This window comes from Hemibagrus wyckioides, linkage group LG27 (assembly GCF_019097595.1).
Source record: "Hemibagrus wyckioides isolate EC202008001 linkage group LG27, SWU_Hwy_1.0, whole genome shotgun sequence".
NCBI classification, from domain to species: Eukaryota; Metazoa; Chordata; class Actinopteri; order Siluriformes; family Bagridae; genus Hemibagrus; species Hemibagrus wyckioides.
Window position 1 is genome coordinate 2,868,027 of NC_080736.1, and position 22,480 is coordinate 2,890,506.

The following is a 22,480-nucleotide window of genomic DNA, read 5'->3' on the forward strand; positions in this document are numbered from 1 at the left end:
AACTTTGGCTTGTGTATATGAGGAAGGGGGAAAGGTACGTCATGAAATATATTCATAACGATCATTCTGAGTAGCTCGGAATTTCACCAGACTGCAAGCTGATATCACGTGCATCGCTAAAATAAATAAATAAATAAATAAATAAATAAATAAATAAATAAATAATCAGAGAACTATATCTCAGTAAACACACACTCTAAGTGGGGAGAGAAGTCCATCATGCATTTATTTTTCAAACATTTTACATTCCCTACACAGATCAGGTGTAACATTATGACCACCTGCCTAATATTGTCCTGACCCATCATGCACTGTGTATTCTGACCCCTTTCTATCAGAACCTGTTGGATCGGATCACACGGGCCAGCCTTCTCTCCCCACGTGCATCAATGAGCCTTGGCCACCCATGACCCTGTCTCCAGTTCACCACTGTTTCCTTGGTTCCTTGGACCACTTTTGATAGATACTGACCACTGCAGACCGGGAACACCCCACAAGAGCTGCAGTTTTGGAGATGCTCTGATCCAGTGGTCTAGTCATCACAATCTGGCCCTTCGTCAAACTCGCTCAAATCCTTACACTTGTCCATTTTTCCTGCTTCTAACATCAACTTTGAGGATAAAATGTTGACTTGCTGCCTAATATATCCCACCCACTAACAGGTGCCATGATGAGGGGATACTCAGTCTTATTCACTTCACCTGGCACTGCTCACAGTGTTATACCTGATTGGTGTATAATATTGCACATTACAGTTCATATGTAATTGCACGTCTACAGTATCTATACCAAATATCTTTTTTTCTATAAGTACATGTATTATTGTTGACAGAATCTCTCGAGCTGACCTGCTCAAGTGTGAACTCGCTGTGAACGGATGAACTTGAACTGCATAAAATTAGCAAGCAGACTTCCCTGCGTTCTACAGAACAACACACAGTAGTAACCTGGTGAGCAGGTATCATCATTTTGGCCCCTGTCCATACCTTTTATCTTCAAATACACTGAAAAGCCTTATAATATCCTGATTATGTCTGAACAATCTGTAATTATTACCATGTGTGTGAGTGATATGTGTATTACGCTCTCAGGGTTACTGCATTAATGTCCAGGATTGAGAGATAAAGTACATTTTTTACATGTTCCTGCAATAATAAGACCATCAGACAGATTTGACCTTGTGGGGACATTTGAATCATCACACAGAAAACTTTTTCCTTATATTTAAATTCAGCACAGTGTTAAAAATGTCAACAATGGGCTGGTTAGATTAGACCCAATGACCTGTAAAAAAAATGGGGCAAAATACTAATCAGTATCCGTAATATAATGACATAATGTAGCTACTTTTATTTGTGTAATTGTCTGAGTAGTCGTCCGGCAACAACAACAACGAAAACGGGGAGATTTTCCTTGTCACCGTCTCTTAAGCATTAGGGATAAACGTTATGGATAAATAGTAACTTAACTATAACATTTATTATTTTTATTCTATGTTTCTATACTTCTGTAAAGTTGCTTTGAGACAATGTCCATTGTTAAAAGTGCTATCCAAATAAATTGAATTGAGTTGAATTGAATTAAAACCACTAGCGTTACAAATTCATTATCATTCCCTGACAGTAACTCATGACCAACTGAAGAAATCACATATTATGCCTCTAAATATTGAATCATTAGCGTGAGAAGTTTAGCCAGGTTTTACCTCACCTGTTCACTGGATGTGGTTAATGGAACCAGGGACAGTCTGTTTCAAAGTCAGCTAGCTAGCCATGTTTGATCATGCATTTCACAAAATTTCCATTTGGAGATAAAAGTATAATCTATCTATCTATCTATCTATCTATCTATCTATCTATCTATCTACCTGTCTATCTATCTATCTATCTATCTATCTATCTATCTATCTATCTATCTATCTACCTGTCTATCTATCGGTCTATCTATCGGTCTATCTATCTATCTATCTATCTATCTATCTAAACTTTCAGACTGTAGTGGACATTCTGTTATTGTTCAAAGTCCAGAGAAATGTGACATGCACTGGCTGATAATAATAATAATAATAATAATAATAATGTATTACTGGGATGACTACTGTTAGCTGGAAGGTCCTCACAAAGACAAACGCGCGTGTGTGTGTGTGTGTGTGTGTGTGTGTTCAGTGAATGGAACGGGGTACTTGGCTGTGTGTGTGTGTGTGTGTGTGTGTGTGTGTGTGAGCAGCAGCTCTCACGCGTTTAACAGTCGCTCACAACATGGCGATGAAGCGCGCAGAGACACGACGGCTTTCCCCCGACTGAAAAGCGGGGACTCTGTTTGTATGCTGCTTACCGGAGACCTCCTCCTGCGTTTACCGGGACACAGCGCGTGCGAGGACTTTACGAGGACGTTATTACGGATCGTGTCGATTTGACCGCATGTAGCTTTGCCTATTTTTTCTTTTTCTTTTTTTTTTTTTTTTAATTTCCTCTCGGGTGGGAGAAAAAAAATCAAAAGGAGGATGTCCATGGCGCTGAATACCTGGCTCTTCTGTCTGCTTTCGATATTCTGCTGTGGACTGACCGTGCAAGGTAGAGAAGAATAAAGCATCATGATGTTTTGATGATATATGAATATAGAAGTGGGGCTTAATGCTGGCTGGTGTTTACTGGTGCATTTTTAGGCTTGATCCATAGCTGGAAAGGGAGTCTGGTTTAAACTGCTGAGACTCATTTGGCATTTGTTGCAGTGGGATATTTAATGTTATATCTATTACACAAACGTGGTCCATACTCCAAGTGCAACTGATCCAGTGAGAGATGTATTTGTGAAATATTTGTCCAAGAATGCATGCATGATATCAGTTATTAACTTTATAACACAGAGGGTCCTCATGTGGACTTTACAGCTATGATGGAAAAGAAAAGTGTAGTCCTCTTGTCTCGCTTTTCTTATAGGAAGATATAACAGAATGCTATTTTATGCCACACGAGGCTCTGATCGTCCTGACACGGATTTGCCTATCAGACTTTTCCTCTGACCTCTTTTTCGGGTTTGCAGCTCGGAGTTGAAGTTTCGGAGTGTCAAAAGGGCAAAGTAAAAAATGTGGCAATCATTCGAGCTGTGTTACTAAAAGTTCTAAAGATTTGCAGCTCGGCGTGTCTAATTGTTGAAATGTAATCAAATTAGACATCAAATCCAATCCAGTCATGCTTTCACCATTGTGGTTTTTTGTGTGTGCTTATTTTGTTCTTATTCCTCCAGGCAGTTGAAACACATTGCACATGGCCTGTGCATCTATAGACTCGACTCCAGGCAGTCATTTAACTGTCACCCCGGCAGAAAGAAGGACTCTTATTGGCTGAATTATGCAGATTAGGGAAGAAAAGACGGTATTGGCTGAGAAATACAGATTAGGCACCTCATTTGCATGACAAAGAGTTCGGGTTCAAATCTGTCCTCTATTCTCCTCTCACCTTTTACCCGTCAAACACAAACCGATGCTGGCCAAGCACTTCTCAGGAACTTTGGCTATAAAGTCCAGTTTCTGTTTTTCTGCCAATGCTCTACATTACAAGTTGCATATTAATAAGTTGAATAAGTCACCGTTGACCCATTATTAATATCATCATTAAGCATTAATTGCTACATGTACTACAAGTAATGGTTTAAGTATTTAACAAGGACTTGAGTTTAACTGTTGTTATGGTTTTTTTCAATTCTGCTGTTGTTATTGAACATTACAATTTGAAACAGCGAGGCTGAAGTAGCAAACCTGACCCATGGTGAACTCTAAACATGGCAACATGATAAAGCTAAAAAAAAACTCATGGACTAAACTCATTGAGGGGTTTGTGTTGTTGTTTTTTGGCTTTTCATCATTATTGGATGAAGCGGATGTTCGGTAGCCTGATGTTGAGGTCGAATCCGTATTGTCTTCAGAAATCATTGTTGCTATGTTTTGGAAGAATGGAAGAATCTTACCTCACTTATCCTCATTGCTAATTTATGGACTTTATTATTTAACAAGAAAGTAATATAGCGCTCACCTGCTTTCTGTCACGTTGAAAAGTAAACCGTTCTGGTTGACATGAGGAGGTGACGGCAGTTATCGAGAAAATTCCCTCCACGCAATTTGGAAAAGATTTCCTGCTTTATTGTGTAAGGTTATCTATGAGTGCTGAAGCTGTGAGAGGTGTAAGTGCTTTACTCACGGAACACCTGAGCTAAGCAGGTTCTACAGCCAGAATTTGTACACACACACAGAAAAAACGTAAAAGCCTGGAAAATCTGCCAACGTGTTGCGAGGATTTAGTTTTTCGCTCGATTGAAAAATGTTCCAAAAATCGGTATAAAAGTTTTTTTTCAGGTGAAATAATGTTCACTAGGTTTGATCCGAGGTTTGTTTGTTTTTTTCATTTCAGTGCACCTGAAATACAAACCAATGAAAGAGAAAGAACTTAAATATTGAAAACATGTTAATGTTGATGACAAAACTCGGATCGTTTTTCATTCTCAAGTATATCCCTGTGATTAGACAAAAAACAGATTAGAGAAATTCAGTGTATAAATGTGAATACATTTGTGTTCTTAGCAGAAAAAAACCGTAACGTTTAATATCAAGTGCCTAAAAAAGGTAAGTTTTTTCTGTAATGCTAAACCTGATGTAGATAGATAGATAGATAGATAGATAGATAGATAGATAGATAGATAGATAGATAGATAGATAGACCTATAGCAGTATTCACAAACATAAGTAATAAGCTAATAAATAAAAAACAAAAAATAAAATAAAAAATATAACCAAAAATACAGAATACTAGAAATGTAAAGGTACTAGTGATAATAAGAGGCGGCACGGAGGCTTAGTGGCCTGGGTTTGAATCCTGGGTTCAAACAGGCAGGGGCCTTTGTGTGGAGTTTGCATGTTCTCCCCAGGCCTGTTTGGGTTTACTCCGGGTACTCCGGTTAATAAAAAATACAACCAGAAATACTAAATACTAGAAAGTCTACATTTCTACTAGAAATGTGGTTTCCTCCCACAGTCCAAAAACATGTACATTAGGTTGATTGGTAATTCTAAATTGCTCATAGGTGTGAATGTGAGTGTGTGTGGTTGTCTGTCTATATGTGTGACCCTGTGATGGACTGATGACCTGTCCAGGGTGTACCCCTGCCTTTCACCCAGTGTGTGCTGGGATAGGCTCCAGCAGATCCCTGTGACTCTAATTAGGAATAAAGCGGGTATAGACAATGGATGGATAGAGATAATAAGGTAATGTGCAAAATCGGGGTATGTACAAAAACTGCATGTTTTCAACGAGTCCTGTGCAAACCGGAGTGTACATCATAATACTTTATGCTATATCCAGATAGACTACACTCATTTCCATCATCATCATGTCTTTTTTTCAGCTTAGTTTCTGTTCATCTGAGAAAATGAAGAAACCAGACAATAAAATATCAACGTAGTTGTTAAGATCACAAAGTGCATCAAAGTACAAAACACAGCACAACACAACAGCGTCCTGATTCACCAGGGACAGGAAAGGAAAGATAGCATGATTGTGTAAAATTAGATTTTAATATTCTATCAGGTACAATGAGTAACAATGAAGGGTGGATAATAATATCGATATCATAATCATATCACACTGTATCACACATAAGCTAGAAGGCAGGCTGTTGCCTGGGCTGTGAAACTGGTTTGAATAGGAAAATGATCCTGTAGCTAGTCATCCGCAGTGGAGATAACGCTGTGACTGTGGCCAAATCAATCTATTATCTACACATTTAAATTTGATTGGCGCCACAACGTGTTAAAAAGTTAGATCTCATTGTCTGGCGGTGTGGTTACGGAAGAAGTTTAATAGCAGCAGTAAAAGTACTGAGCATTTTTATTTTATTTTATTAATGACTTATTAACTTGCTTTAAAGTAATCCTTAGTTTATTATTACTTAATAGTTTGTATGCTCACTACAAACTGCTAGTCTGTATAGCAGCAGTGAATTCATGAGTAGGAAGTAGCGTAAACAAGAGCTAACAAGTTCCTCGCTACAACTACACTGTCGGTAAAAAGGTTTTGAACACCCCACGTTAACATTTTGGGTTAAAGTGGTTATTGCTAGCTAGCTAAAATTTACACTGAAAAATAGTTCGTAGTTATTTGTTTTTCTCAACTGAAAGGAAATATTTTTGTAGTTTTCAGTTGAGAAAGCAAATAAAAAAACTAACTATAAACTACTACCTATTTTTTCAGTGTAAATTTTAGCTAGCAATAACAGCTTGAACCCAAAATGACAAAAAAAAACAGTTGACAATGATTTTATACAATGTTTAACAATGACAAAGATTTTATACAATGTTTTTCTCATTGTAGCACAAACGTTGTATGTTGGATTTTAAAGTAAAGCTAACTAACTAACAAACTAACTAAATAACTACATAAATAAATTAGTAGAGCAGGACCTGGTGCCTCATTGCAAAAGTTGCTCACAAATTAAGAGGTAAAAATGTATTTATAAATATTATTTTCATACTTTTAATTTATAGAGCAAATATTAGCAGTAATATGGAAAAAATACCAGATTTACTTTAGTAGTTAATGCTGATGTAACATGCTGATGGTGCAAAATGCAAACTGCTTCAGTAGATACATGTCACTAATGACTTTTTAACTGTTTTTAGTTACTTTTACAATTGTGCAAATTAATTCTCTTTACATTCTAGCTGCTATGAACATCATTTATCATAATTTGTAAAATTTTCTTTGTTGAACTTAAAAGAAAAAATGCATGTAGCTTGTCCTGCTACAGAGAAACCAAAAAGTGTTGAGAAATTACTAGCTTTTAGAAACCGCTAACACTGGAGACTCCTTCCCTAAGTTAAACAAACACCTTCTAACAAACACAAGCAAAACTTCACCATATCGATAATAATAATGCACTTTTCTTTATAAAAAAAAAGCATGTATATATATTTAAAAAGAAATCAGTTTATTATTAGCTTTAGATCATGTGGTGCTGTGAACGAGCTGTTACTATGGAAACAATAAAATGTGTAGCAAACAGGGATGGACCCCACCGATGATGGCAATCGAACCCGGATCCACCTTAAGCTTGATCGGCCGCGGTAGCAGATCAGACCCAAACACAGGGATTCAGTATGTGCACTGCTTTTATTTCACAAAACAAAGACAAACATTAAACGTAACAAAAACAAACCATAACTATGTCATGGAAACTTAGATAACCTCAACAAAAACATGACTCTGCCACAACAACCCGGATAACACGGTGTCCGGCTAAGTATAATGACTGACCCTGACCAAGACAGCAGGACAGACATATATAGAGCAGCACATCAAGGGAAAACAAGGGACAGGTGAAAAAGCAGGAAAACATGTGTGGTACCGCCCACATGGGAATAACACAGTGATACATAAATAAACCACTTGCCAAGACCCCCTAGTGGTCTGGTCAGGAACTGTCCCAGTAACTCCCGATAGCATGTTAGAATCATTTCATTAATAACAAACAGAGCATTAATACACACCTTCTGATGGAGAATTCACCCATTATGTGGAATTATTTAAAGTGTTGAGTCTGTGTATGTTATATTTCTTTACATTAGTTCCCTGTGTACTTCCAATTTGTAAGAAATTTGACCATTACAGTATCTTTTGTATGATATCATATTATTAGAGTGTAAGAGTGTTAGTGCAGAAGTATAGTATAAACATTTATTGCACCAATTATCACATACTAGCAGCATCAGTATTGATGACAGAATAAATATTCACTATTTAAGCGCTCGTGTCTTATCTTATCTCATCACTGGACACACATATTGTTCTGTTTGATATCGTTCTCTCTGCCTGTCCCTGGCTTTCCCAGTTCATTATATTTCAGATTAGGAAATAAGGTCATGAAGCTGATCGCCGCTGTGTCGTTCTCGCGAGCTGAAAGTAAACACAGAGTCCGTGTCAGATGTGACGCTGAACGCGGCACACTCGCTGCTGTTACACAAAACATGGCTCTTTAAATTAAGCCTGAGGTTCAATCTAGGAGGAACGATGGGAAGTTTGCTCTCTAACGTTTTTCCGCGGTCCTGTAAAGAAACCGTTATGTCGTGTTTACCTTCCTCTTGCGATTGAGAAACTAGAAGATAAAGAACAAGACATGCTAACGGTTAGTTAGTCGAGGCAAAGTCCAAGCGTTCCGACCGTTTTAACTGGCTGATCACGGACCTTAGCGCAGATCAATGAGGTCAGGTGTAGCTAAACAAAGCTTAATGAGAATTTTAATGAAAAAGGGCATCAATTATCCTTTTCAATTAAAGCCAAGTCTGCTTAAATCTGAGAGGTTTGGGTTTCTCGGTCTAGCTTTAAAACACCACTGCATGTTCCTTTGACCAAGGCTGGAAGGATTCGATGATATAACATTGAAATCAATCATAATTTTTAAAAATAATAATAATAAAAAAACACACTGATAATTAGATAATTACAAAGCATAATTGATGTTAAAATTTTGTAGTTAAGCTTTAAAATGTTATTGTTTACAGATAAACCTGGACTAATAATAAATAGGAGAAGATACTTAAGACAATTTAGGGCCTTAACCCTCTCAAGTTGTAATGAAGTGAGTAGAAGGGCTGGCAAAATATGCTTAAATGTGCACACATTAAATGTGAGTCAGCATTTTGTTACTGCTATGTTTTATGTTTATATGCTAGTCGGATGCTAACAGTGCCATGCCTGCGTAGAAGGAGTCGGTGGATCTTTCCTTTGTCTTTCAGGAGAAATGTAAAGGTAAATTTAGCAGCACTTTCCATTGAGAACCTCTATAGGAAGCTCATAACTCTTAAACTCCAACTCCAAAGAACCTTCAAGGAATCTTTTTTGCTACATAACATGTAGATTTCAGCTGCCAGGAGATGAACAATTAATGAGATGAAATTGCTGATATCCCACATGAACCCCTTTTAAGAAACTTTCTGACTATTTTAAAGATCCACTTGGATCGTCAAAGACCCTTTGACGATCCAAGTGGATCTTGGCATAGGAATTTAATTGGTTCTGGCGGCAAGTTCTTAAGGTGAAAGTGTGTATTGCAAAACAAATTTTCCCATAAGAAATAATGTAAATGCAGATAATCCGTTCCAGCTCCCAAAAATATGACCAATATTCCCAATATGAAGTGTATGTAAACTGTACGGCTGCTTACAAAGAACTGATCCAAGCCAAGCGTTCCATATCAAGGCTCCTCACAGGAAGTCATGCCACCAAGCTTGGGTTAAAAATAGAACAGACCGCCCACGCCACCAATCTGTCCACAAAAAAACACTTGAAAATCATCTAGCTTTTGAACAAATGCTGAAGGCGACGTTGGTATCGTGGGTCGAATCTTTCCAAACAGCTTTCACTGACTGAGGAAAATTCATAAAATTAGTAAACTCTCTTCGCTTGGCTTTCCACTGACGCTAACAAGTTTTGAACGACTCCCGGATGTACGCGCAACTTAGCCGGCGTTCAGTTCATATGCTGAAAATGCTTCATATGCCGATGCAAATTGCTTGCAAATTTTAAATTCTTAAGAAGAAAATTCATAAGGGGGGGGATTTATATGCTGAGGTTCCACTGCATGTATTTCAGAAAGTTTTTCAAGCAGAGATGGCTTGAACTTCAGCTATTAAATGAGAGAGCCGTAATTTCGTTGCAGCTGTACAATAACAAGAAAGTATTCTATTTTATTCAATTCTATTATCCATATGAAGGAACTCTACTGGGGAACGAGAGCGCATATACTCACCTCTTTAAAAGTTCTGGTTTAGTTCTGTACTTGAGGTTCTTGTTTGCGCAGCATGTCCTCAAAGCGCTGTTTATGGATTATTTATAAATCTAATTGCATCTTTAATGAGCAGTGAGCTGGTTTGTAAATGTTGTAAGCTCGCTAATTTAATCAGCCGTGGCTTTTGGGAAAATTACCTCTGTCAGAATCGGTTAATTTCAGGAGTCTGATATCTGCTCAGGTCTTACGTATGCAGTCTGCATTTGAATGCAGTTTATTTTGATGCTGTTTCGTGGAGTGGGTTGTGTGTTATGTTTAAAGCAGTCAGGTCTCATCTGGTCCGTAATTTCTGACGGTTTGTTGTGGGAGTTTTGGGCCAAATTGAGTTCATTTGATTTCTAAAACAGGGCTTAGTGGTTAGCACTGTTGCCTCACAGCAAGAAGGTCCTGGGTTCGAATCCCGGGTTTTAACAGGGCAGGGGCCTTTCTGTGTGGAGTTTGCATGTTTCTCCCCGTGCCTGCATGGGTTTACTCCGGGTACTCCGGTTTCCTCCCACAGTCCAAAAACATGTACATTAGGTTGATTGGTCATTCTAAATTGCCCATAGGAGTGAGTGTGAGTGGTTGTCTGTCTGTATATACGTTGCCCTGTGAAGCTCGCCCAATGTGTGCTGGGATAGGCTCCAGCAGATCCCCGTGACCCTAATTAGGAATAAAGTGGGTATAGAAAATGGATGAATGATTTCTAAAACATTGCGGTTGAATTCTCAGATCAGATGTGGACTAATATTCTTTGTAGCCGCAGCTTTGACAGTCGTTTCAGCTGTAACATCACAGGCTTATATCAACATGGGTGTCATTTTTTTCCTGTTTTATTATTTCTATAATAACACCTCGGTTGCACGTGCTCCACATAAGGCTAGTAATAAACAGTTTTATTAACAAAAAAAATGTAGAATTGTTAACATGGAAGTTTTCTAATTCAAGTGTACTTAACGTTTATGGAAGGAGTTCCCAGTGTCCATGTTTTGTATCAGTTGCTCAGTTGTATTAAATGAGATTAAAAAAAGTTGCTCTGGATGAAGGCATCTGCCAAATACTGTAAATGATAAAAAAACAGGAATGTTTATAAATTTTCCATGAGATTAAATGTAGCTCTAAATGGATAAAAATCGTGATTTGTCGTTCAGGTTTCAGCTCCGCTGCAGCACTTTCACTTTGTTTACAGGATTTGTGTTGTGTTTACATACAGAATGTTAGTGAGATGTTTTACACCAAAAGTACATTGGATCTTTGACCTCGCAGAGTAACAAAAGTTCATGGCTGAATATTTGGAAAGCACGGAATTCTTTCAGTTTATAGGTTGAAAGTCGCTGTTAAATTGTGAGAGGATTGAGTTTCCTTTACAAAATAAATACAAAATACAAAGGTTTGCACAACCTACAACAAAATAAAGCACACAAAACCTTAGCAAAACATTTACTAAGTTTGTTCATAGTAGCAAAATACTTATTAATAAGGTATTAATAAATAATATAAATATTAAAATATACATAAAAAAAGTTTAATTAACCAAACTGTTTTACTTTTCAAATATTTTTTTCTGATGATTTGCCTTTTATTTATTTTTTCCTTATTTATTTTCTTATTCATTTATCTATCTATCTATCTATCTATCTATCTATCTATCTATCTATCTATCTATCTATCTATCTATCTATTTGATTATTGACTTGTTGAAAGAATTATTTTCTTTCTTTTTGCAAGCTTTATTCACCTGTATATACTGTGTATTAATATTTTAGATTATATTAGGGCCTCTCTAAAACTTTAAACTTGTACCATCAAATGTCTTTAAAAATGAATCCCACAAGTAAAGCCTCTGTGCATTTTAGTGTCTTTTAAAGTAAAATAAATAAATAAATAAAAAAAGGTTTGTTTTGGCAAATTCCAGGCTGAGTAAATGCTCCATTCCGTTTAGTAGAGTTAATGGTTATTCTGCTTTCCTGCTGGGTTAATGGTTATGTTTTGTTTAAAAACAAATAAAAAAGATCTTGCATTCCAGCATAAATCTTGTTAGAATTAATTTTAAAAATATATAAAATACAATAAAATATAAAATACAATAAAAAATAAATAAAAGTAAATAAATAAAAGCAAACAAATTAATCAGTTGTAATTTATTTTAAAAATTCAGGTCTAGCCTGTTTTATTGATATTTTTATGAATATAATGTAAATTATATTTTTAGGGCAAGGTTAAATTTAATTTACTACTATTAAATCATTTGTGCACACACAAGCATATTAATTAATGTGTGTGTGTGTGTGTGTGTGGTGTGTGTAGACTGTGTGGTGTGTTGCTCTGGGGTCGCTCTCTTGTTGAGTAAACACTCATATGATCACATTCCTTCCATTCCACATCGCTGTCCACTTGGTCATGTGATTAAGGAGGAGGTGCTTCAGCTCCTGGGAATGGGAAAAGAAGTGTGTGTGTGTCTGTGTGTGTGTGTGTGTGTGTGTGTGTGTGCACTGGTATCATAGGAACACGATCAAGGAAGAGTCGTACCGAGCGAGTCGACACGTGAGCACAAAATCTACACGCTGTCGAGCTGCCAGGATCCTTCATGCGTTTACACACTGAACATTATTACTGTTTACACATCTGATTAAGAATTCCTCAAGGAAATATGTGTGTGTGAGAGAGAGAGAGAGGGAGAGAGAGAGAGAAAAGCTGGGCAGTGAAAACAAAAGAAAGATCAAATAAATGAATAGAAAACAAAACAAAATAGAAATTTACGGAATAGAAAACTAATTAAGAAAGAAAGAAAGAAAGAAAGAAAATTGAAGGAAGAAAGAAAGAGAGAGAAAAAGACAAAATTAAAGAAAGAAAGAAAGAAAGAAAGAAAGAAAGAAAGAAAGAAAGAAAGAAAGAAAAAAAGAAAGAAAGAAAGAAAGAAAGAGAAAATTAGAGAAAGAAAGAAAGAAAGAAAGAAAGAGAGAGAAAAAGACAAAATTAAAGAAAGAAAGAAAGAAAGAAAGAAAGGAGGAAAGAAAGAGAAAAGTAAAGAAAGGAAGAAAGAAAAAAGAGAAAGAAAGAAAGAGAAAACAGTGAGATATATAAAAAAATAAATAAAGAGATGGAGAAGAGGAAGCCAGGTGCAGTACAGTGTGTTGAATGAATGTGGAATGATTAATGATTAGTGATGAATAATTAGAGATTAATGATTCATGATTAGTGATTATAAACAAGGTCAGTCGTTCTCAGGGAGCCATCCTACATCTTCTTATGTACCTTTCACAGAGATAATGTAATAGAGCAGGTGTTACTACACACACACACACACACACACACACACCTCTCTTCTCTCCGTATTACACTACACAGTACTACACTTTTCTCTCTCCTCAGGTCTTATCGATCTTTAGGATGATGGAGATGATTGAACGCTGCAGAAACACACACAACCTTTTAGAGTCCTGGTTTCTGATAAAGTTTAGTTATTTAAAGATTCTGAGTTATAACCTTTAATCATCTTCACTCCAAACTCCTCAATTTTTCACATGGATTTTTATGTTCTATTTTATGAAAGATTTTAGTGTTGACGTTATATACACAGACTGTATATATTTATATAATAGCAAAATAAATAAATAAATAAAAACAATTATTAAATTCATAAAAATTTACAAAATAAAATGTTTATATTTTTTTAAATAATTAAATAAAAATTTAATCTAATTTACTAAATTACTGAACAACTAATTTTGGGCCAAAAATCTGAGCAAAGGTCTAAAGATATAATATTAATAATAATAATAATAATAATAATAATAATAATAATAATAATAATAATCATCATCATCATCATCATGGGTGGGATATATTAGGCAGCAAGTGAACATTTTGTCCTCAAAGTTGATGTTAGAAGCAGAAAAATGGACAAGTGTAAGGACTTGAGCGAGTTTGACGAAGGGCCAGATTGTGATGGCTAGACCACTGGATCAGAGCATCTCCAAAACTGCAGCTCTTGTGGGGTGTTCCCGGTCTGCAGTGGTCAGTATCTATCAAAAGTGGTCCAAGGAAGGAACAGTGGTGAACCGGTGACAGGGTCATGGGCGGCCAAGGCTCATTGATGCACGTGGGGAGCGATTAGAAGTCTGGCCCGTGTGATCTGATCCAACAGACGAGCTACTGTTGCTCAAATTGCTGAAGAAATTAATGCTGGTTCTGATAGAAAGGGGTCAGAATACACAGTGCAGGACGGGTCAGAGCTGTTTTGGCAGCAAAAGGGGGACCAACACAATATTAGGCAGGTGGTCATAATGTTATGGCTGGTCCCACCAATGTTATGGCTGGTATGATATCCCACGCCTCGTCAGGTGCTAGTGTAAGCTTGGAAATGAAATTATTTGTGAATCAACACTTTAAGCACACGCTTATAATAACTTTAATTTTTGTCTAGACAGATTATGCATTTTGAAAAGGCTAATAGTGATTTTTATTTTTTAGGCTTCTCCAGAATTAGTGGCATCCTTGGTGAAGGTTTTTGTGAGTTAATTAGCATAATGTCACATTGAGATCATGTCATATCTTTCACTGAAGTTAATTTATTCCACAGAAACTCTGACTTTGTTTTGACTGTGAGATCGACAGACAGGGAATGATTTTTAATTTTCGGTATTTACAGTCTGTGGACTCGAGCCAACAGCACACACCTTCTTTGTTGAGGCGACTCGGGAGTCTGGTGTCAGTACGATAAAAGCGTAACGCCCGGCGGTTCGATGCTAATGTGCTCTGGAACAAGCGTGTAAGAGAAGACAGAAAGCAAAACAAACGTCCGCACGCGGGCGGAGCAGCTCAGGCTCCCGCTTTAATCTAGGAAATAAATCCGATTTCCATTAGCCTAATTAATTGTGAGCTTTAGTGCAGTGTGTCTTAGAGGAATACTGGCTTGTGCACACGTGTGTGTGTGTGTGTGTGTGTATACACACTGTAATCCCCTGCTGGCTGTGCAGCTCTGCATGTGAATTAATAATTATAGCTTTATGTTACTTTTGCTAATTACTTTAACAAATTACGAGATGAACAGGTCAAACGTTCAGAAGGTCCGATAAACTACAAACATTTTCAGCCCTGAGGAACAAAGTGACCAGTAGTTTAGAAACAAATTTAAAGAAAAACAATCTTCATGTTTTTTTTTGTTTTTTTTTTAAGAGGAACCATTGACAGTGATCTCATGTATCTCCAGCTTCCATGAGGTCCATCCTCAGGAACAGTGAGAGATCTTCAAATGATGATGAGAACTTCTCCATGCAGAAGCAGGGCATCAGGATGGCTGGGGCAGGGCAGGAGAGCAGGAGGAGGAGGAGTCAGGATCAGTGGTCATTTTAAGATTTTGGATTTTTTAAAGATTTTGGTCAAGATTCTTTAGGAATGGCACTGATTCTGGGTCTGTTTTATAAAAACGTGTTTAGGAAATCGATTTTTAATGAACTCTAAAATGTCCAAATGCATGAAGAAGTGTTTCTAAATCCTTCCTGGCATCTGTTCAGGTATTATTTAATAATTATTTTACAGTTATAAGCATGTGAAGGAGTGTAACTCATGGACACGCCTACAATTATCCTTATGAAGTGGGATACAATTAACTAATCTGTCATTAATTAAATAATAATAATAGCAATAATAATAATAAATGTTTGAGAGAGAGAGAGAGAGAGAGAGAGAGAGAGGAGGGGAAAGTGACAGAGAGAGGGGGTGACAGAGAGAGAGATAGAGAGACAGAGAGATAGAGAGGAAAAAGAGAGAAAGGGGGGGATAGAGGGACAGAATGAAGGGGGTGACACAGAGAGAGAAAGAGAGTGACAGAGAGGGGGGGTTACAGAGCGGGGGTGACAGAGGGGAGGGTGACAGAGAGAGAGAGTGACAGAGAGGGTGGTGACAGAGAGAGTGACAGAGAGGCTGAGAGTAACAGTGAGAGAGAGTGACGGGGGGGAGTGACAAAGAGAGGGTGGGGGTTACAGAAAGTGGGGTGACAGAGAGAGAGAGACTGAGAGTGACAGAGAGAGAGATAGATAGATAGAGAGAGTGACAGAGACGGAGAAAGAGAGAGAAAGAGAAAGAGAGAGATAGAGGGACAGAATGAAAGAGAGTTTATTAGCAGATGTTTAAATGATTTTCTCACCTGTGTTCTTCCTGGTAGAAGAATAAGAAACAGTATTTCATGACATTTCTACACTTCCGGTTCAGTATAGAATTGATGTGAGTTTTTCCGGCTCTACACCAGCCATATGATTAGTGCTCATAATTCACACAGGAAACTCCTCTCCTAATAAATGTCCAGTGATCCTGACTCCTCCTCCTCCTCCTGCTCTCCTGACCTGCCCCAGCCATCCTGATGACCTGCTTCTGCATGGAGAAGTTCTCATCATCACTTGAAGGCCACTCGCTGCTCCTGAGGATGGACCACATGGAGGCTGGAGATACATGAGATCACTGTCGATGGTTCCACCTGGAGAAACAACCATGAAGATGACTTTGGGCAGCAGTAAAGACGAACAGTTGTGGACTCAAGTCTCCATCAGTGTCCAGTTCATCACTTCAACAAAACAGACTCCTGAGCTCCCAGTGTTCTGAGTTCCCAGTGTGATCAGTTCTTTCTGGACCTGCCTGATCCGTCCAGTCGCTCTACTCCTGGCTGGAGTCTCTTCTCTTCTCTTCTCTTCTCTTCTCTTCTCTTCTCTTCTCTTCTCTTCTCTTCTCTTCTCTTCTCTTCTCTTCTCTTCTCTCCTTTTATCGCAGCTCCATTTTTTAACACAGTTCATTCGACTTGAACTGAAATGAAATATGTTAAATCTTTAAACACAGGAGGCGTGTCCTCCAGAGTTAACACAATTATAGTTAATGAATTAATTAAACAATTAGTCGTTTGTTTATTTTTTTTTCTGAAAAGATGGTTAAAGTTCTCACTGTGGAAAACATGGCTGATGATTTTATACGTTCAGTCGTTTGTTTGATTATAAACTCAGAATTCAGTACTTGAACATGATTTCTTGTGTATTGGAGTCATACATGAGGTTTAATAGTACACAATCATGACCCTTATGACCCCATGACCTCTGTGTGCTGTTCATGAAATTGGAATCTGAGGACTTCAGGACGTGTGTAAACTGATGAAACTTACATATCATTTTACAGAGAAAGCCTAACCTCCTCTGTCCTCAAGACTTTCTCCTGCTGTGAAACATTACAAAGCAACGAAACTCTTTCAAAGAGCACTCGAGAAATTACACGAAATGAAAACTAATTTCTCTTAAAAGAATTTCTCTGAACGTTTTTAAAGAAGAAATCCTTTGTCAGTGGTTTTAGATTATTCTGAGAGTTTCAAATCCAATGATTCATGTTTCTGTAAAGTAATGTTCTTGCCTTTACAGAAAATCCCATGTCTGTGGAGCTGAGCTGTGGTGCTGGTCCCATCCACGTGGTCCTGGAGCCTCCTCGTCCTCTGCTGCTGGACTGCCACCTGGGGAGCGCCGAGACCCCGCTCAACGTCACCTGGCTCCAGGACGGGGCGGTGCTGAGCCAGAGCGAGACCGTCCGACTGCTTCCCAACGGCTCCCTGCTGCTCCTGCCTTCGCTCCGTGACGAGAAAGCGTCAGCAGGAATGGAGGGAGCGTACAGCTGTCTCAGCGGGAGCTCCTTCGGGACCCTCACCAGCCGCAGCGTCACTCTGCAGCATGCCAGTAAGTACGCGTTTATCAGCTAAACTAACATAGACTAGCATCATGGACAAGGAGTAAAATATGATGAGGGTGAAGCTGGACGTGAATCTTAGAATCGTATATTTTCCAATAACAGCACATCCTGGAGTGTTTTATTCCAGTTATACCACAATTACAATTTTGAATTAGCAAATAATTGAGAAACTGCAAAGCTGAAGACTTTCACTTGGTGGAAAACTGCCTTGATTGATAAAATACCAGAACTTCACCAAATCAGTGTTTATATTTATGTTTATATGTATAATGTTTATATGCAGCTTTCACTGTACAGATGTTACAGTTCTGCCCTGTTACTATAGAAACGATAACGTATCATTAAGCCGTTACTATAGAAACAATAACGTATCGTTAAGCCGTCACTATAGAAACGATAACGTATCGTTAAGCCGTCACTATAGAAACTGAAGTGTATGCAGTCAGAGCCGCTGATATCCAAAAATTAAACTTTTCAACTAATCAGAATTGAGCATTTTACAATCTCTATACAGTCAGACTATAAACGTTCCCGTTCAAGAGCACTTCTATTCGTGTGTCTATAAATTTCTGTCCAAAAGAGCGGAAAATAAAAAATTTAAAAAATCATCAAATCAGATTTGTCCAACAATGTAGAACGAAAATATTGTAAAAAATGCTATTAAAAATAAATTGTATAAAAATTAGACCCACAATACTGCAGAAACATGTACTGTGGTATTATTTATCACAATATTGATATTTTACCCTCATAATCCTTCATGCTAATCATCACACAAGGCAAAATTCATGCAGAATTTATTAACGTTATTTAACTTTATGCTATTTGAAAGGCTTGAAGTAGTTTTTGTGAAAAACGAAAATCCAGTTAGATGTCTGATGATGACCCGAGCGGAGCGGATACGTCATGACACATTAATGATGCCTTTAAAAACTCCTCAGGCTCTCGAAAGTTCACTTAGCAAGCGATGATACAGCAATTATTATATTATTATTATATTATTTCTTCACCGAAATGAAGAAATATGTTTTCTTCATGTATTATTTATTAATTAATTAATTAATTAATTAATTAATTAATTAATTAATTAATTAATTATATTTCCCAACACATATGAGGTAGATTTTTTTATTGTGTGATCAGTCAAGAAGATGCCAAGCGGCCATTATTTATTTATTTATTTGTTTATTTGTTTATTTATTTATTTTTATTATTTTTTTTTTATGTATGTGTTCCTTTATTTATTTATTTATTTATATTTTAACCTGATGATGAAAATCTGCCCGTTACCTGTCCGAACAGATAAACAGACAAAATATCTCAGATATCTTTGCCCACTCGTCCACTGACAACCTGATTTCCGTCCAATGTCTCTGTGGGACGTAGAAACACTGAATAAATGAAGAAAAAGGAAGAAAATCAGATCTCTCATACACGTCTTTGTCTTTGTACAAAGCTCCGCCCCCAAATCTGTTTTATTCAGAAGTATTCAGGGATTTTCCACCAAAAACGCCAATCTGTGTGAACAGAATTAGCCTTAAAATAGAATTGAACTATGTAGAAATCTCTGTGAATAGATGAATAATACTATAAAGTCTTGTGAGCATGAAAAGAAAAGCGAATTCAGCAGAAAACACACAGCATTTGAGCAGTGACGTCTACATGAGTGGGTCTCTGGTTTTACAGTGGTGTGTGTGTGTGTGTGTTGATTTAGCCAGCGAGTGATGAAACACTCTGAAATATCCTGCGCTAATGTTTAACGAGTCGTTATCTCCAGCTCTCTGCGTATCATCCCCGATTTCTGTGTGCTCATTGAGAAACTTTGCTCAGGAGCAGGACGCTGTCCCCCCCCCGACGCCACAAAGCACAAAGATCAGAACCTACAGCACCGTCCAGCCCAGATGCCATGATCTTCTTCTCCATAATCTCACGACACCACTCGCTGTAGATACAAGAGGACTCTCATGCTACATAATGATCGTCATCGCTGAGGAAAGCTAGCAGCTTGGGGACAGTGTCATTCGTTTGAGTGCTCAGAAAGCATCTACTTGTCCCTGACGCTTTATCGATTTACATAAAATTTACATAAAAATACCTCATTTGCATAAAATCTGCATATTTCTGACATTGATATTCAATAAAGATAGCATCGGTACAGGGTATCAGTTCAGCCGCAGCTAAAAAACAAGATTTTAGACTAAACATATCAGATATTTCAGATCCTGTAATCAAGATTTGTAAAATAAAATTATTTCTCGAAAAATGTTTACATGTTAAGAGCCTCAGCTGCTTCTGCTTTTCTGTCAGGATTTATTTATTATATTTATACTTTATAGCTTTATATTTCTATAGGTTTTTGAATGCAATGTATTTATATATTTTTGTGTGAAAGAGTTTAAAAAATATTTCAATATTAACAATAATTATTTAATAACACAATATGGGATGGATGCCGGTATCAGGTATCGCTCAAGGTTTCGTTATCGGTATCGATATGAGGAAAGAAAAAAGAGGCTTCATGCCATTCCAAGTATTTATTTAAGATAAAAAATGACAGAAGCATAACCTATTATTTCAAATAAAATGATTTAAAGTGAAATCTTTCCATTAGCTATAGGGTAAATTACAGAAATGGGAATTTTTTTAACTACAATATAGAGGGAAAAAAGGATTTTATTCAGTGATGATTTAATTTCAGAGATATTAGTTTTCAAATAGTTTTGTCTTTAAAAATGTTATAAAATGAATTTAATAATATACTACAATTTATTACTATGCTATAATTTATTACTATGTTTTTATTACAATTAAAAACAGTAAACCAAATTCATTTCAATTTTATCTTTATTTTTCTATTTTTTAATTTATTTATCCACAATGCAGCTATTCAGAAATAAAAACAGCTTCTAAATGATGTTGACACGCTTCAACGTCTTCTTTTCTTTTTTAAATGAATATACGTAAATCCGAACATCAATCAAGGCCGAAACGGTCCTTGCATCTTCCATGCTGAAGAAAAGAATGAATACGACATACAGTACTGTATAATACGTGTCTATGAAAATGATAAAGAAATGATGCTAAGCAGTAGACAGAACTAAACTAAACCTCATTGAAATTCTGTCTGAAGCTTCATCTGAAAATCCACGGACGTTTGTGTCTCAGGGACACACTCACAGTTTCATTACAGATGAAAAGTTTTCAAAACGTCTCAGAAAACCTGATGCAGTTCTTCAGATGCTGCCAAATGCCAAATTGTGATGGCTTGACCACTGGATCAGGGCATCTCCAAAACTGCAGCTCTTGTGGGGTCTGCAGTGGTCAGTATCTATCAAAGGTGGTCCAAGGAAGGAACAGTGGTGAACCGGTGGGAAGAAGGCGAGCCGGTGGAGTGTGTCCTGCTTTGGTCAATGTTCTGCTGGGAAACCTTGGGTCCTGCATCCATGTGGATGTTACTGTGACACGTTCCACCTACCTAAGCATTGTTGCAGTCCATGTACACTCTTTCATGGAAACGGTATTCCCTGATGGCTGTGGCCTCTTTCAGCAGGATAATGAAAATATAAAGTTATAGGTGTGTGTGTGTGTGTGAGAGAGAGAGAGAGAGAGAGAATTTCAGTTAAGAAAAACAATTTGACGCAAAATTTCATTTGGTTTTCATTTAGAAACACTACACTTCAGCAGGTGAAGTGGCTATTAGGATGTAGCATTAGGACAGAAGACTAATTCTGACTAATTCATTCTACTTCAGTTTATTTATAACTAATTAGAAAGTTCTTTGTCGTACATGAAGCTCTTTGTTTCTGTCGTTACACCCCCCACAAGTTTATTCCACTGATGACTCCCTGATTTCTCGCTTCATTTCCTCTCTATCTCTTCTTCCATCTTCAGGACTTTCTCCTTTCCTCCGGGACCCCGAGCCTCAGGTCGTCCCAGCAGGGGGAACTGCACGCTTCGAGTGCCACATAGACGGTGTACCTGCTCCCAGCATCACCTGGGAGAAAGACCACATGCCGCTTCCTGTACCTGCTGCATCAGTCAGTACACCCAGGTGAGACTCGTCTGTCTGAATCAGGTGTTATACAGTAATCCTGCGTTTCTCATGTCAGAAATAGACCCCGGTGTTCTGTAGGTTAGTTTATATTTCTAAAACATTCTGTTGCTCTCCAAATCACTGAGAGATGTATGTTTCTTCTTTCATTTTACACATTTTGGTGTGAGATATGGTAAGAATGATTCCTTTTACTTTGTTTAGAGCCATAAGCTGATTTGAAAAACATGTAAAATGATTGATTTGAATAAGAAGCCTGTTTAACGTGTAGAAGGAGTCTCCAGTTTCAGTTTCAGTGAAGAGCAAAAAGGTTATGAAAGGACAGAGAACTTTATGCTGACCTGCTAATCAGCATTTATTTGTCATCTTTCTAACTTTGAGAGAGAATAGAGGCTGGGAAGGAAATGTTTATAGCTGAATGTAATCAGTAACTGTAACTTCAACATTCTGTAACAATCTCTAACGTTCTGTAACAATCCGTAACATTCTGTAACAATCCGTAACAATCTGTAACATTCTGTAACAATCCGTAACATTCTGTAACAATCCGTAACAATCTGTAACATTCTGTAACAATCCGTAACATTCTGTAACAATCCGTAACAATCCGTAACATTCTGTAACAATCTGTAACATTCTGTAACAATCCGTAACATTCTGTAACATTCTGTAACAATCCGTAACAATCCATAACAATCCGTAACAATCCATAACAATCCGTAACATTCTGTAACAATCCGTAACAATCCGTAACATTCTGTAACAATCCATAACAATCCGTAACATTCTGTAACAATCCGTAACAATCTGTAACATTCTGTAACAATCCGTAACATTCTGTAACAATCCGTAACAATCCGTAACATTCTGTAACAATCCGTAACAATCCATAACAAT

General features: G+C 37.3%; 1 protein-coding gene across 6 annotated transcripts in view; it reads left to right on the plus strand.

Moving 5' to 3' along the window:
- Positions 1-2,208: 2,208 nt before the first annotated feature.
- Positions 2,209-22,480, plus strand: part of igdcc4 (immunoglobulin superfamily, DCC subclass, member 4) — a 61,265-nt gene continuing 40,993 nt past the window's right edge. For all 6 annotated transcript variants that reach the window (XR_009203768.1, XM_058381490.1, XM_058381493.1 and 3 more), the window contains exons 1-3: positions 2,209-2,573; positions 17,211-17,519; positions 21,424-21,583. Coding sequence is in view for 5 of the 6 variants with exons in the window: in XM_058381490.1 (XP_058237473.1) it covers positions 2,504-2,573; positions 17,211-17,519; positions 21,424-21,583 (539 nt within the window). In the remaining variant the exon portion in view is untranslated. The remainder of the gene's footprint in view (positions 2,574-17,210; positions 17,520-21,423; positions 21,584-22,480) is intronic.